General features: G+C 37.8%; 1 protein-coding gene across 1 annotated transcript in view; it reads right to left on the reverse strand.

Annotated features, from left to right (window-relative positions):
- The window catches only part of LOC113954395 (macrophage mannose receptor 1-like), a 34,326-nt gene extending 27,039 nt beyond the window's left edge, over window positions 1–7,287 (reverse strand). Inside the window, exons 1-6 of the mRNA XM_027658629.1 lie at window positions 7,173–7,287; window positions 4,915–5,316; window positions 3,072–3,245; window positions 1,698–1,856; window positions 667–780; window positions 52–186 (exon numbers count right to left, since the gene is read on the reverse strand). Coding sequence (XP_027514430.1) covers window positions 52–186; window positions 667–780; window positions 1,698–1,856; window positions 3,072–3,245; window positions 4,915–5,316; window positions 7,173–7,230 — 1,042 coding nt within the window. The 5' untranslated portion in view covers window positions 7,231–7,287. The remainder of the gene's footprint in view (window positions 1–51; window positions 187–666; window positions 781–1,697; window positions 1,857–3,071; window positions 3,246–4,914; window positions 5,317–7,172) is intronic.
- Between the last annotated feature and the right edge of the window lie 9,692 nt (window positions 7,288–16,979).

The raw sequence follows: 16,979 nt of genomic DNA on the forward strand, positions 1-16,979 counted from the left end.
AGTGATTCAGATAACAGCTTCTACTCTAATTATCAACATATATCAACATACCTGAAGGAACCAAGGTAAAGTTCTTTTTCTTACAAATGTAACCAAGTTTCTGATCACATTCCCAATTTTGCCATTTAGCTTTGGTTTCAGGATTCAAAACCGCACAAATTTTTCCAGATTCTGGAGAGGGGCTTCCTTTGGGAAAAGTATAGGAAAAAGAAAGAGTGAACTTTTCTGAAAGGCAAATAGAACTCTAAGCTGTAAAATGCATGGACAAATAACTCCTGGATGAAGTCAGAGCTCCAAAGGTCATGTCTTTTCCAGCTTTGTTAAGAGTTGAGGTAAGCCTCTGATAGTGGGCATGTCTGTATGAAATGTAGTATGTAAGTTATGTAAGTGGATATGAACATGTAAACTCCTCATAGTTTTGTGGCTGGAGTCAAGCAATAGAAAACCAAATATTTTAGGGACAGGCAATGTGGCTGTCAGAGCTAAAATATTTTTTGCAATAGTTTCTGGCTTATACTGCTATAGAAAAGGTTTTCTAAAGCTAAAGCAAGAAAAGCTGAAATCCTTATCTCATGGCATATCTATCTGAGAATAAAATTTACAGCAGTATTTGAGATGTGTATATTTTCTCTTTGGAAGTACAAAATCAAACAAAGTCATATATACCTGGAGCCCAGTTTAAGTACTGGAAAGGGCTGCTTCCAACCCACTCCCATCCACTCCTCAAGTCCAGTCTGTTGAGTCCAATCCACAGCGCAGAATCTGTACCTTCAGTTAATTCTAAGTAACAAAAGGAAGATACATTAATTTATAAAACACTTTCATATTAGTAATGGTCACTAATAATGTCTCTCGGAAGACTTGCAGTTATTAAATATCTAACTACAAATATTTGCAGATACTGAAATACTTGATAAATCGAAAAATGCCAAAGCTTTGAGTACTGTAAAAAATAAACAAACAGAATCCCCTTCTCTTATTCTCTCACTAATGTAAAATGAGACCAGATGATATGCACAGAGAATATCCAAAATGAAATTATTTCTGTAGAATAGGTTAAATGCTACACATTTATTTAAGTACAACATTTATTTAAGTAGAAATATTGGTACTGTGTTAGTATAAAAAATAATAATAAATGTCTTAGAAGTTAAATTCATCCTTAAAAATAACAATAGATAGTTTCTTCCATACTATTCCTTCAGCAATACATGGATAGGTAAAGCTGCAATTTAGGGTCTATGAATAACTGATATTTTTCTTTGCCAAGTCAGTTAAAAAAACAGCAGTTAAACTGCATTTTATATAAAAAAAAATATTTCTTTTGTCATAAAGATTTATCTTTTTTATTTTCATTTTTTAAAAAACTTTCTTTTTGACAAAAAGTGAAATTTTAATTTACTTTTCAGGTTCCTTTCCCCTCATCAAAAAAAATTTTAGTGAAGTTTTAGTATAAGACAGGATTTTTAAACAAGAAGTCAAACTGTTACTCTTGAAGGATGCTGGAATACTTTGAATTCTTGATATACTTAGCAGCAATTTTGATGTGAACTTGCAAATTCTAAAGGATTTTGGTTTTTTGCCCAGACATATTTAGGTCCAAAGACAACGGCCAAAATCATACTAAATAATGCTTAGTTGTTATGATGGACTGAACAGATCCTGAATCTAACTCAGGGCTTTCTTTACTTGCTTACCCTTAAGGTATGTTTGTTCATGAATGTCTGTGATACTCAATAATTCTGCATTTTGCTGCTGACAGCTCCTCCTGGCTTGGTGCCACGTGAGAGCCGAGTCAGAGTTTATTTGGTAGTGGACATTTGTTAACAGGTCTGTAGTCCAGGTGCTGTCTTTATCTGTGGAGAAAATAATTACATTGGGTATCGTAGTAACTTGGCAACAGAAAAATGAGTTGCAGGTTCTCATTCTGCATGGCATTCTCCTTAAGCGTGACCTGGTCGGTTCTTTCAAGAGCACAAAATTAAGGCCAGTAAACTGACAGGTTAAGCTGGCCTCCTGTTCCATGAAGATACATAATTCAGGAACTACCTCAAGGGAAGTGATTGCATAGGAAAATATATTGTAGGTAGTGCTGTGGCAGAAATCCTACATGAAAACTTTAAAAAGATGTGCAACCTCTTCTTCTCTTTCTGGACAGCAGTTCCCACTGAGAGCCATAAGAACCAGCTCTAGACCTGAATTTAGCATCAAAACAGTTATTAGATAAATCCCATCCCCTTGTGAAGAGCTTCTGGGTATGTCTGTCACACAGCAATGGTGTCCTTGCAGCAACCTGGAAAGCATATTTGACTAAGGATTTGTACCACACCAAAAGACCATTTTGTATCAATTGGAGTAAAGGGGCATTCTAATAATAAAAGACATAATTTGTAACAGGAGTAATGGGGAGGAATACAGGGGAAATAAGAGATCTGTCAGGTGGAGACTTCATCATTGTGAATGCAAAGCTCCCCTGCAAAGAATAAGGCCATAAAGGGAGATGGAGAGGGAAGTGATCATAGAATTGGAAGAAAGTGATTGAAGTTGCAAAGAAATGCCAGGCAGATGTCAAAAAGGGTGGAAAGAGTACTTCTCAGGCAATATGAATAGGGTTTAACAGCATGGATAAAAGGACACATTTCACTTTAGCAAAAAAAAATATTCACATGAAAGTCATGCAGATCAAAACATTAACTTCATCATTAATTTTTCTACAGTGCTCATTTTTGTGCCCACATCCATCACAATGGGAGTCCCTCAGAGAAGGGTTGTACAATGGTGACAGCACACATCCCGACTGGGACACAGTGAGTGTCTCAAAATTATTGTGTTGCTCAGCAACACCCCCACAATTAGTGGGAACTGCATGCTTTTTTACTCTGCAATCACATTTTTTTCCACGTCTTTATGCAAAATGATATTTCCTTGCATAGAGAGCTGCAGGGTGCAGCAATACATCAATACTAAAAAAAAAAATCTTTGTAAGCTGTAAGTTATTATAAAGGTAGCCATATTCTGCTAGTGCTGGTTTGCCAATACAGAGGGGAACCATGTGGGAAGAGGTAACTTACCTTTTGATGGGCAGAATCCATATCGCTGGTCCGTGTCATAATCAGCAGTGGTTGCACACCAGAGCCAGCCGTCTATCCGGCCGGCGGCCGTGCACTCCGCATACCACTGCTCCTTGTACATGAAAGGGAACACACACGGTGCCCCAAAAGCATTTCCCAGCAGTGTAAAGGTCTCTGAGAAAACAAAATTATAACTTTAAATTAAAAACAGCAAATAAATGTGAAGAGTCAATAAAGTAAAGCCTAAGCTAATGGTTGAATTGTGTCTCAAAGTTCTTTAAATGGTTCCTTTCCCATAACTATAAAAAAATTCATTTCAACACTTTTCTAGACTTAAGCTGATGACATATGTTTTAGAGCAGTGTTATTCTGATGTAAAGTAATATTTGAGGTCCAAGATGCTTTTACAATCTTAATAAGGCTCCAGAGCTCCACTTTAAAATAATTCTACTTCAAACAATGTTAAGATTTATATTACATGTGCAAGAGAAGGAACTAATATTTATAAGTCCTGATTCATGGAAAAAAGTAAACATAGGTTACAATATCTATCTTTGGTTTTATTCCAGTGACTATTTAGGTATCTCACATACAGTGAAGCAGCTCCCACATGCAAGGTTCAGAGTTCAGATTTCAAATATCCTGTGGGGTGGTTTTTTAAACATTCATTCTGGATGTGGGAAAGCCATACAGAACAATCAGACTTCAGCTGATTACAAAGGGTAATTGTATTGGTGTTTATAATTATTCCATGAGCATCCTCATCTGCTGAGTCACAAAACCAACACTTTCTCCACCTCCATCAGTACTTCCAGACCTTTCTCAGCTCACCCATATTGTGCTTCTTTCACGAGGATGTAATTTCACATCCATGTAGCTCTATAAGAAACTTATCAGTGTTTATAGACTCCGTTAATAATGTAATGACACAGTATGGTGAGCAATAGTGACTTCAGAGAATACTTATACACAGTATAAGTGTGTATATAGATAAATACTAATATATAATATATATTTATAGAATATATGGAGAGTACATATAATACTGTAGCCATAAAACCTATATTATATAAGTTTCTAGTATAGCTTGTATAAAATTGTACAAAATTTGTACAAAATTCCTAAATGCTGTTTATCATTCTTTTTTAAGGTCTCAACAGAACGAGGTAAAGGGTTTTTTAGCTGTGAAAATATACTGACAAAGAGACATAACACCTGATAGCTAGTCAAAGCATTCAGAAGCCTTGAAACCATTCCAGATGGCATGATACCGTGTCAAAGGAGAGGAGGAAGATGTAGAAAAGATGAAGAGATGGTCTTTTTGAGACCTCCACCTCAAATTCAGGACGTGTGTCAGAGACGTGGAGAGGGTGGTACTGAGGAAGGGACAGTTTTGGAAGTGGGTGTAACAGTATTATGTAATGCTTTGAATTGTTAATTAGGTAACTAAATAAAAGCATGAGGCTTTTGTAACTCAGGCATGCACACTTTTGAAGAAATTAGATTCTCATCCATCCAACATCGTAATAAAAAGGAATGCTGCCTTCTAAAACTCATAGATTGAGTCTTAAGGGTTTTCTTTTAGAGTTGATTTTTGGCATTAATACTTAAAATACTTGAAATAATAATGTACTATAATACACAGACTAAAGTAATGTGTGTATATAATACACACTTGGATATAAATATGACATTAAATTCAAGGCTAATTCCTTAAGTATACTGATTTTCTAAAACTCTGGTGGTCACCGAAGGAATCAGAATAGTCAGAGAAAAAGATCTGAAACACTCTAACTCACAGAAAGGAATTAATGCAAAGCATGAAAGAATCAATTTTCTGTACCTTCATATCCCTGGGAACATAAAACATCCATGGCCCCATAGATTTTCCACTGACTTTTTGCACTCAACCCCTTCTTTAACAAAACGTTATCATATTCTTCATTGCCAGGACTGAAAAACAAATCTTCTCCTTGGATTGCAAGGAGGCTTTCATTTCTGCATTCCCACCACTGGAGCTCACTTGTTTGATTACACGGATACAGAGTGACCATAGCCTGATCTTTCTTCAATGGCACCCCCAGGCAAAATTTCAGTTTCACACTCATAAGCTGATGATCTGTGATCCACCTGAACTTTTGTGATTCATTGTCTTGATGGCAAGTGGCAGTTCTAACTGACTGTGCAACAGATGCCTGAAGACAGAGCTTGTTGACTTTATTATATATTAAAAATGTTTCAGTGTCTGTAAAACAAAACAATACATAGTAAATGGTTAGTATAGAATATACATATAGTGAATATGTCATATGATTCTGTTTCCCATTCACATGAACAGGAAGTCATTGCATTCATTAGATAAAAACATGATGTTTTTCAACAGAGTCCAGTGCAACACCAATTCTGCTGATTGAAAACTAATAAAGTAGACAATAGAATACGTGTGTCATGATTGTATGTCATTGTACTGTGGATCAGTGGTGGGCGGCAGCAGCAGCAGCAGAAGCACAGCTTGTTGGATTGATTTTTCTCAGTCATGAGAACTCCCTCAACCACGCTGCTATTACCATTAACCTGTTCCCACCTGTCCTCAGATGCATGGCTTTGTAGACCTCTGACCTCTACAAACTTTCCTCAACCTGCCAGATCTCACAGGTGTCCTAGTGGGGACACAGCCATCTTTGCTGAGCCATTTGTCTCCCCACTCCCAAATCCAGCTTTCCTTTCCTTTCCACTATACAAGACCAAGGAGCCCACAGTAATCCCTGAGAAGGCCAGAGGGCCTTGAATATAAAACCAGGAATGACATTGGGAAACCTATAACAATCTGAGAAAGTAGTAAGGACCAGGGAGTAGTGGATTGGCACTGCTTGCCAATGTGGAAAGGCTGGTGGAAGGTAGATGGTCCACCTGTACCAGAAATTGGGTCCCTAGCTCTCCAGCTAGTTTCTCTGATCATGATTACAGTGTCAGCTTTAAGGTAAAGTAGAAGCACCAGAGCTATTTCAGTCCTGATATGAATATCAGCAGCAGTAGTGAACTATGCCTATGACTTTGCTCTGCTGCCTTGGGGTGTACTTTGTGACCCACCTGGTAGTATTTCCTTCAAAAGCTTGTGGGATTCATAACCAGTTTTGGTCCCTGGTACATTTTGTGATCACTAGGCATCATACTGAACTAAAATGTATTTTAAAAGTTAAAGACATTTTATTAAAAAGCCAGCAAAAAATTGAAATTAATTTAATTGATAATATAGAGTACACTGAAAATACTTATTCTGGCCTGCAGTGATAATGTGTGTGATTAAAAAAAAAAATACCATGTACTGTGACACAACCTGTAACAGTTTTACTCAGAACTTAGAAGGTAAAAGAATTTAACCTTAAAGATTCAATTCTGCAGAAGACATCTGTTTACACCTACAAGAGAAGTGCAACTAAAGGGATAGCAGTAGTGTTACGACTGCAATTCCACAATAACTTTGCTAAATTTAATCCAATTTTAATTCACAAAAAGTTATTCTATCCACTTTAGCAATGGCAGTGAATTCAGTGAGTCTGTTCAAAACACTGAATGAAAATAATCCTCTTTGTAAGCATTAAGTCTCTCTGGATTGCACAGCCATCATATGTGAACATCTAAATATCCTACAAATAATTTCGCATTTCACTACTCCTGAAGTTTTTTTACCTGATTTTGCTAACCATTACCCAGACACCAACAGCTCAAAAATCAGAACACAGAAGTAAAGAATTAAATAAATAAATAAATAATAAAAAAATAAAATAGGCATTTAAATATATCTAATTACTTTTTTATGTCTGATCTTCTGAAGTTATTGAAGTGATAGTGCCTCTATATATGAATAAAGCCATAAAGAATTGAGTCTCTGCTTCCTTCTTCTCTAACCATTTCTTTTTTTCTGTTAGATTCTTCCATTACCTCTTGCCTGCCTGCTTTGCCTGACATTAAGAGGTTCCCCATCCCCAAACTAATAATGTACATATAGACAATGCACCAGAACCATGATACCCAGAAATGCCAGAGGACTGGCATTTCTTTCACGGGCACCTTCACAGGAAGTAAGCGGGGGGCACTTACCAGGGAGCTGCAAACCATTGTGAACAAGAGAAAGAACAAGCAAGAACCTGGAGAACATAATTGCAAATGCAGTTTTCTTTTCTTCCCTTCAGCAAAATCTAAATGATGAGAGTTGTTGGCAATAAAGTCCTGCCAAAGCAAGGACAGTGCTCATCCTCCTCAGCTTTGCAGGCTGGATGGTAGAAAGCTCCGAGTGCTAAATAAGGAAACATTGTGTCACATGCCACATTTCAAAACAAGACCACACAGCACAAATTTTGCCCTCCAAGAAGAATGGCTTCTCACTGAGGGATACTAGTGCTTCCTTAGGAAAGCAGGTGGGACGCAGAAGATTGTATCTCACTGCTTTCCTTCTACCTCTCCTGAAGAGACAGCTAAGGAGCTCATGGGATCAAATCAACAGTGAGATACTAAAGACAGAAATTCAGCTCTAGCTTTTAAATCTTACACCTTAACTACACAGAGAAAAAATACCATCAGGAAAACATATCAATCTCATATTTTCATGTGTGAGATGAGACAGGATTTAATTTTAGAGGATTTAAGTGAAATTCACTCTGCAAGACATTATAGAAATTTCTGCCCTTCTACAGGAATTTGCCATTGATACACTGACCTTCATTGCTACATAAATGCAACTAGGAGAACAGCACCCAAAACTACTTGTAAAATGGCTCCTCGTAAAAACAATGCCTGTTTTTTCTTGCAAAGCAGGTCAGTTCTTGTGAAGCAGCATGACAGTCATACCAAGAGTCAGCCACAATTTCAGGAAATGCCACTTATTGCTTCTTAACCAGGTCATAGAGCCAGCACTCATCAGTTTGGTTTCAAGTCATGTAAGTGGAAATCTGAGAGAAACAGCACTCCTCTCCTGACCACTATAGACTGTCCCTATAACTGTGTAAAGGCCTAACTTTATCACAGTAGATTTTTACCATGGAAATATTTTGTTTTGTTTAGAAAAGTTTCTAAATCAAAAAACCAATCTGTCATGTGAAAATATAATTTCAACTGTAGTAACATATTTGATCAGCACCTGTAGCAAGAATGTGATATCAAAAAAACCTGAGCTTCATCTCCCATGTGTTGCCAAGATGACTGCGTTTCCCAAGTACAGGATTTGATCCTGCTTTTCTGCTCAGCAGAAAGACAATGTTCCCTGAGAAAGTCTACGGGATTAAAATAATAAGAAAAAATTGAACTGTGAAATAAGAAATTACAAGGACATGTATGGCACAGATGTTAGGGCAAAGTTAACTGAATTTTCTTTTTCAAGTGATGAAAAAATATGCTAACAATAATGATAAAGTCAACAGCTTTTTCTGGAAAATAATTTTTTTCTAAAAACATAAGCCTTTTAATCTGCTGCCAAAGATCTTGCCTAGAAAAAGCAAGTTTTCTTTGGCCTGAATTGACTTGCCTTAGACTTTGTTTCCTTATAACATGTGCCCTATTTATATAAAAGGTACATATTCATTTTGTCAGGAATTTTAAAAGCCTTGTTCTATTCTAAAGCTCATATGACATGAGGACAAGAGGAATTCCTTTTCTTCTCAGTTGGACATTTTGCAATAACAAAAAAAAACAAAAAGGGAAGGTCCAGTTTCTTCACTCTCTCCTGCTCCTCAAGCCACACCAGAGCCAGCTGCAGCCTGGTAGTAAAGCAAACATTTGATCCCCTTCAGCCAGGTTTAAGATGGGTTCTAGTGCTAAAAATCTGAACAACTCCACTTTGTTCTTGATACTCTAAATACACCTGGTGCACTTACACCTTTCCTTCTATAGCCAGTACTGTGAATTACAGGATGCTGTGCTGGTTCCTGCAAAGGGAATGCTGCTCAAGGATGTTGAAATCTTTGAAGCCAGCCTCCAAGGAAGAGCAAAGTTAGAAGAGCCAACCTCACTATGCCACCAGCACCTGACACCTCCTGGTTACCAGAGGCATTCCTTTGGGAGCACCAGGCTGAAGGTGGCACTGCTTTCCTGCTCCTTTGGACTTCAGAAATCTACCAATGTCAGACATCTTCCTCTAGCCACTGCTCAAAACTAGCTCCAGCACAAGCTGCATCCAGCTGTGAACTGCAGTTTGGCCAGTCCTGACCTGAAAGGTCAGAAACTAGGCTAAAAGCACAATTGTACTCCCTGGCATGAAGTTAGACAATTCTATGGTACTTCAAATTCAATTGCTATACCTGAATCCTAGACACTAATCTTTTGATAAGATTACTGATAGTGTAAAAGTTGACTTGCTAAGGATTCCATGGAAGTCCTATTGAGTTAATTAAACTTCTACTACTTCAAAGATAAAGGGAAAAAGAGGAGCACTATATCAACAGCACCTTATACCTCAGCCTGTCTGATGGGTCTGAATGAATAGCAAGTGGGAGGTAACATGCCATGTTGGCTTAGCAGGTGATAATTTGCCAATTACTAATGTCAATTGTTCACAGATTGCTGTAGTGACATAAAAAGTGCTTTGGGATCCCTCAGGAGCAAAGATCTACTCTGCTGAGAAATCACTCCCCAGCAGGGTAAGTGTCCCCATGCACACAGCTGCAGTGGATGAGAGTCCTGAGAAACTCCTGCACTGGCAAACCAGTCCCAGGCCACTGGAGACTGATTTCAAGGGGGTTGTTCTCAAGGGTTAGAGCATTAATTGGTCTTGCTGTGTCAAATTTAGTTGAATATTTTGATACAGAGGTAAGATGAACCTTATATTTTCTAGTCAGGTTCTAGCAAGAGGGATAGGTACTGTTTGCCATCCTTCACAACCCTTCTTATTCAGACTGATAAAAGCATCAGTTTAAAGCTGCTCTGTTTATCAAAAGTTCAGACAATTGAATCCACACCGATCAAAATAAGAACTAACTTAGGGAAACATACCCTGGGACCAGAGGTGTTGTGGCTATTGCATTGATTTTCTTGACTTCTGTACATACCTAATGAAAGGAAACCACAAAGCATGGAGAAATTAAGCACAAAGATTTACTTTTTTTATTTTTCACTACCCTACTCTAACTTGATTGGTAACACCTTAAACTAGTCTATTTTGCCCATGACAGTAACTGGTGAGTGATCTCTCCCTGTCCTTATCTTTTAGTACATTTTCCCTCTGCTATCCAGCTGAGGAGGGGAGTGATAGAGTGGCTTTGGTGGGTGTCTGGCATTCAGCCAGGGGCAACCCAACACAACTACACAGGCAATAGATTTTTTAAAAGTGAATTTGATGACAAACAAATGTAAAATGAAACTTTAAATGAAAAAAACAACCTCCCTAATATGGAATTGTGAAATTTTTCTTCACCATTTAGTAAGGGAATGCATGAAAGGACTTTTATCCAAAATAGGAATTAAATTAACTAAACTAAAATTTTAAAATTTCATCAAGTTTTTGGTGGATAATGAAAAGCCAATTGTCGTATTGTTATAAACTTGGAATCTTGGCTTACATTTTCTACAAAAAATGGTGTGAATATTTGTGATGAGATGCAGAATTTGGTCCATATGATCTGACCTATGTCATGCTAACAACAATAAAATCCGATTAGAAACAAAAAGTGGTCATATTTTTTTGCACTTAGAATTTATTACATATTAAGAAAAGGTCATGTAGTCTATAAAAATAATAGAAGAAAAAGGAAACCAAAATGTAAAGAAAGTATAGCTCCATGAATTGCTTGAATAACATCAAGAAGACCAAAATAAATCAGGGTTTTTATTATTTTAATCTTCACAAAATAACTTCATTGTGATAGAATTGTTAATAGGGTTAACTTGAGAAAGAACAGCAAGGAAAGCATGGGTACTGAAATTAAATTAGCTTTGTCTTATGGGCTTATATTCAGACTAAAGGATTGAAAATTTCATGTAGCTACACTAAATTGTTAATGTAATATCTTAGAAATTATGCAAGTTGCACAACAGCTTAGAATGCGGGAGAAGAGACTTACATGTTTAAATTAGTTTTAACGATAAACATGATTTTCTTTACAATTAGGAGGTCATATATCATGAGAAATCACATTGAATTTTGACTTGTATAAAGAGATGTTCCTTTAATACCTGCTTTGCTAATGGTCCTCAGCAGTTATCAGAAAGTTGTTACATTTATTATGCACTGTATGTTTGCAGAGCGAGAACAAGACGTAGATGTAACACTTGCTCAAGTGTTTTTAGGAAAGTAAAAACACTGACAAACTTCTTATGTTTCATCTAACTCTGAGATTTGGTAGGTGCAATTAACCAATATCAGTGATCTCATCTCAAGTAGAAATGGAGGAAACACTTTTCAGAACAAAAAAAAAATCTTTCTCTAGGACCATCTAATTTATAATTTGCCCTTTTGAACTCTGTAAGGTGATATACCCCAAAATACACTTGAGTAACCTATTCTGCTAAATGAGATGTACATTTGACACAGGAAGCCACTGGATCACTCTCAGATCCCCACTTCTTGAAGTGTTTAGTATCAACCTAGCCTCATTACATAAACAATGTTTAGGGACAGCTGCACCTAAACATACTCTAAAATAGCACCCCAATTCATTACATTGCCACTTAATTATTCCAACCATAAAGGCATATGTGGTCTTCTGTGTCTGCAAATTTTTCTCCTTAAAAGGAGTACAATAATCCCAGAAAGATGCATAGGAATTAGATGACCTCTGAGGAGATGCTGGAAGAACTCAGTGCACAGGAAGGAAAACTGCAGACATGATAACAGTCTCCAAAAATGTAAAATGTTGCTGCATGAAACAAGGTCATAAATTATCCCATATATCTACTCAGAAAAGGACAAAAAAAACACAGGAAAAAAGGAATCCATTTAACAAGGGAGAATTAGGCATCTGGAAAAAAAAATTTACTGGTGTAATTAAATACTTGAGCAGATTATTTAGTGAGAGACTTTTAAAAAATTACAATAAGAAAGTAGTTGTTAGAAATCAGTAACTTTTATTTCCTTCACCAGGAGTAGTCTTTAAGGTTTACCACTTTACCTTTCTATCTCTAGAAATCAAGAACTATTTTTCAGGTTTCTGTTCAATATTCAGATACACTCATGAAAAGAAGTATAATTATGACCTTGATTTGCAATTTTCAACCTTAACTTCCAAGCTGATGCAGTTCAGTGCAAATAAGTCTTGGGCACCCGTGGGACACTGGCAAAGGGATGGGTGACCGCTGCTAGGAAGCAGTCACAGGTGGTACATCTCTTTCCATGGCTTCTCAGCTGCTTTACCAGCCCATGAGGCACTAATGCTGTTCTAGTTTGAGGGTAGAGGGGAACAACCTGTAGTTCCTCAGTCCAATGGTATAGCTATAGGGACACAGGCTCAATTTAAAAGCAAGAAAATTTGGTGAAAAATAACAATCACCCTTTGCAATAAGACTGAGACAAAAGTAAAGGGTGAAGGATATGTGATTTCAGGCTGAGCTCCACTGACAGCCTGAGTCAGTTCTCCCACAGCCTACAGTGGCCCCTCTGTGTTCTGGGCCCAATTGGGAAGAGGCACCCTCACCCTGGAGCTGGTATTGGGTCTGCCACCTTCTGTGCAGAGCCATTTCAGCACAGTTACAGTCCTTTTTTTATCTTTATGTGCTGGAACAGCTCATAAGAAGGTTGAACTAGAGCCAGAGAGGGTGGGAGTGAGAGCTGAAAAGCTCTGGTGTGAAGGACAAATTTCTAAGTCCATCGTGCAACATCAGCCTTAGGCTCACAAGGGATGATTAGACTTAACCAAGCTTTTCTTGGAGAAGCAGCAGCTGACTGAAAATTTCTCTTATTTTCCACAATAATAGAATGGGCAGTTAAAATGAGAATAGCATGTTAAAACCATAGAGTAAGCTACATAGCGAAAATCATCACCACACTAATAGATATCTGAGGGAGCACCAGGAGGTCTCGACCATTGTTTCCTGTGATGGAGCCACAGGTGCCACATTCGAGGGGCAGTAGACCCCTCCACCTAGGAGACTGCATCAAGGGGTGAATGTCACAGCTGGAGAGGTTGCATAGTTCTACCAGATGACCCAAGGGCATCTGAACCTCAATATTTTGGCTGAGGTACAGCAGGCCAACATATGCACCTTGACAGTTGATTTACAGATACACTCATCAACCTTTTGTACTGACTGCCCTTTGGCTGCTTCTCATTAACTGAGCCTCAGTAATCACTGGAAATAATCAACATGCATTTTTGGACTATTGTTTGAATAATGGATTATGTAAGGAAAAAAAAATTAGTTTAGCCATACTTCCTGGATGACAGTATACAGTTATAAAAATAACTGGGAAAATGCCTGTTCTTTATATTATCTCTGTGATGAGACATTGTTTTCTTCCTTTGCTTTATCACTGTTTCCTTCCTTATTAAAAAGAGTATATACCACTTTCCAGAAAGAAATGCTTCAAAATATTTCCCATGGGTGAATACTTCAAGGAGCATGTGGACAACGCTCTTAATGATATGGTTTAGTGTTAGGATGTCCTGTGATGAATGGGGAGTTGGTCTTGATGTTCCTTATGGGTCCATTCCAACTGAAGATACTCCATAATTCTGTGCTAATTTTTTACATATTTTAAATCCTTTTCTTTTTGTAAAATTCCTTACCATATCTAAATACCACTTAAGAGAAAAATGTTGAAGCAGAAAAGTTGGCAGAAAAAATGTGTTTAAGACATTTTCTTACCCCATTACCTGTCAGCTGCTGGGGTCCAGAACATGATTTTTAGTATAGGTAACAAGGTGCATGAAAAATGCCATTTCCGAAAATTCCAGCTCCCCAGTACAATTCATGATGTGACCTAACCGTCAGTCTCCATGGAGGTAGGAGGTATGTAGTTACTGACGTTCCTTTACATCAACTGGCAAGGAAGACACTGGAATTCTTCCCCTCCTCACATACCTTCCTATTACAATTATATCAAACCTATTTTCTGAAAGAGGACGGAAATTTCATAATTAACACAACAGAAGGAGATAGAGCAGACATTCACATGGACTGTTACCAAAGGAATCTCTTAACTTCTTTCTTTCTTCCTGGTAAGTTGCAATCAGTAGTTCAAATAAAACACCAAAAGCAGTTCTGCGAATAACTCTCAGGGCTGGATTTAATCTGAAATAGTTTCCAGATTTCTTTGTTGTAAAGGGCAGCTAAATCTATCACAGCTCTTTCAGGCATAGTCTGAGTATGATAATAACACTGCAGTGTAGTTTCTTCTTTTTTTATTTTTTTTTTTTTTGTGGTTTGAATTTATAACTGTATGGGAGCAGAAGGTCATTTGCCTAAGGCTCAGTCATCAGTTCAGCTTACCTGTTCCTCAGGACTGTCTAAGGCTGAAGCTATCACCTTCCCAAACATGCCCTGGGCACACTATGTTGGTCACACCATTTGCGCAGAATTGTCTGGTTTGGACAGAAGGGCACCTATTCCTTGCCTAAAGCAATCCCTTTTTAGGCAGACAATCTGAGCTTGAAAAGAGCTAGAACGGTGATGGTGGTGGGTGGAATTTACAGTTCAGATCCCATTTGCAGGACACGTTTTGTTTGCCAAGTTAGTGCCAGCAGCACAAACCACATATGCTGCAGGGAGCCAAGGTAAGGGCTCCACGTCTATTTTAGCCGAGCCACCAGGCACAGGCACACAGTGAGACCAGCCTCCCTTGACTCTTCTGTTTCTGACTCACCTATTCCTTGCTGCATGGACACAAAAAAGAGGGGTGGAGACTGATACCACCTGAGGTCAATCAGGCACCACATTTAGGGAACTTTGAAGGGATTAGATTCAGCTTCCTTTACCCACTTGACTGTTGCAATCAAGTGTCAGTAATCTGCAGCCACTGTTAGAACCATGTAACTATCTTTAAAAACACTTCAGCACACCAGAGCACAAAATGCTAAAGGCATCTGATGCTTCTTGTTGAACCTTGCCTTCTCAGGAAAGTGGTAAACAGCTAGCATGGATGTACCAAGATGTTTTATGGGGTTATATATCCCAAGGAAAATGTTGAGAGAGGGAGAAGCATCTGATACACCTGAAGCACCTGAAACTCCCAATGAAAGGACTATCCAAGGCTACATTCTCTGCAGCCAATGTCATGCTTTTTTCAGTTAACAGTTATCTCTAAATATTAATCTCAGTAGGAATATCATCCATCAAAGTATACTTTTTTTGGAGGCTGTTCCTATCACTGCATGTACAGAGCACTCTTAATTTAGCTGATTTTCCATATTTATGAAGCCAGTGTGCATGTAAAATGACTTTGGGCTCCTGCCCACATTTTCAGTAATCTCACTCTTTCTTGGCAGCATCATACTCTATCAAATTTAAGTCTGTTCTGGAAAGCTTCAGTGCAGAATACGTCTATCTTCTCATTTTATATGAGGCAGTGTTTTTGCACTCATGAGCTTAATTTTTCATACCAAAACATAGAGTGCTGTTTAAAGTCTGCTCTTCATTTCCACAACATTTTGTCAGATGCTTCATTAGGAGGCAGGTAAACAATGGAAGATAAGGAAATAATTGCAGAATCATTTCCTATACTGTGAACATCTGTCCAACACCGTATAAAACAACAGTACAGATCAAAGACAAAACCCAAATGTGATGTTTTGGCTGCAGGACAACCCCAATATGAAAATTCTTATTTTCATATTTTTTCTTTTTTTTTTTTTAAGAAGATGAATTTGATTATTCTTAACACTTAGCGACAAGCTGAAGCACTTGGAGAAATTTGCAATTCTCAGTAAACCTTGAGGAGAGCTAGACAAGATTTGAGCATATCAGAACACCAAAGAATTATAAGCCAGGTAGACTACCTTGAATTTCTGGAAAAGTAGAAGAAAAAACAATACTATTTGTTCATCATGAGAAAATGACTAGACAGTAAGGAATCATAGTCAATCCCTAAGAAAATAGAAGTAATTAGCAGCTTATGTTGAACTGGAAGGTATACTTACAAGAGTTTTATGGAAAGATTTAGTACTATTCTGTATATTAACAGCTCAAATAATGGAAAAATGTACTTAAATTATTTAAACTTGATGTCATTGTTTAAGCCCAACTGGCAACTAAGAACCATTAATTAATTTAAATTAAACTGTACTCAGAAAAAGACAATATTGCAGAGATGTCTGTTCTGTAAATGAATGTAGGCATGTGTCCTTCACCCATGGCAGTGAGCGCTTCCCAAAAGGGATTTCTAGATCCAGTTTGGCACGTCCAACATTCCAGGGACCATTCCTAGGAAGCATTTGAACCCAGCCACTGCCAGCCTATTCTGGAGCAACCAAGAGCTTATTACTGGCTTATTACTAGATATTGGCTACTCTAGCCAGCTATCCTGAGGAGCCAGTGACATTGCAAAGCACATCAACGTTAATAGTACAGAAACTTTGGGGAGGTTGCCCATGGGAAGGGTGAAGTCATCATCGCTGTCGGAAACTTTGGAAGAGATGGAGTATCTTTCAGCAGCTGCTTACTTTTAGTTTACACTGCCTTTGGGCAGGACCTTTTCAGTTCCCTATTTCTATTACGTATATGATTATAGGTTTCTATTCCGAGGACATAGAATATTCAAAGGTCTTTAACCATTAAATTACATCATGTCTTCTATTGCTAACTTTATCATTTGAAGAACGAAATTCCATTCGCACCTTTTCTTTCAGTGGCATGCAGGACAATAGAGAACGCTTTTATTCGAGCAGGTTTGAAATCCCTCCTAAATTCAAAATAAGATATTATTGGAGATTACATTAAATCTGAAGTGATATGTTGTGTCACAATAGAGCTAGTGGGACATGAAAG

The sequence above is a fragment of the Corapipo altera genome, unplaced genomic scaffold (genome assembly GCF_003945725.1).
Source record: "Corapipo altera isolate COAL_440 unplaced genomic scaffold, ASM394572v1 63, whole genome shotgun sequence".
NCBI classification, from domain to species: domain Eukaryota; kingdom Metazoa; phylum Chordata; class Aves; order Passeriformes; family Pipridae; genus Corapipo; species Corapipo altera.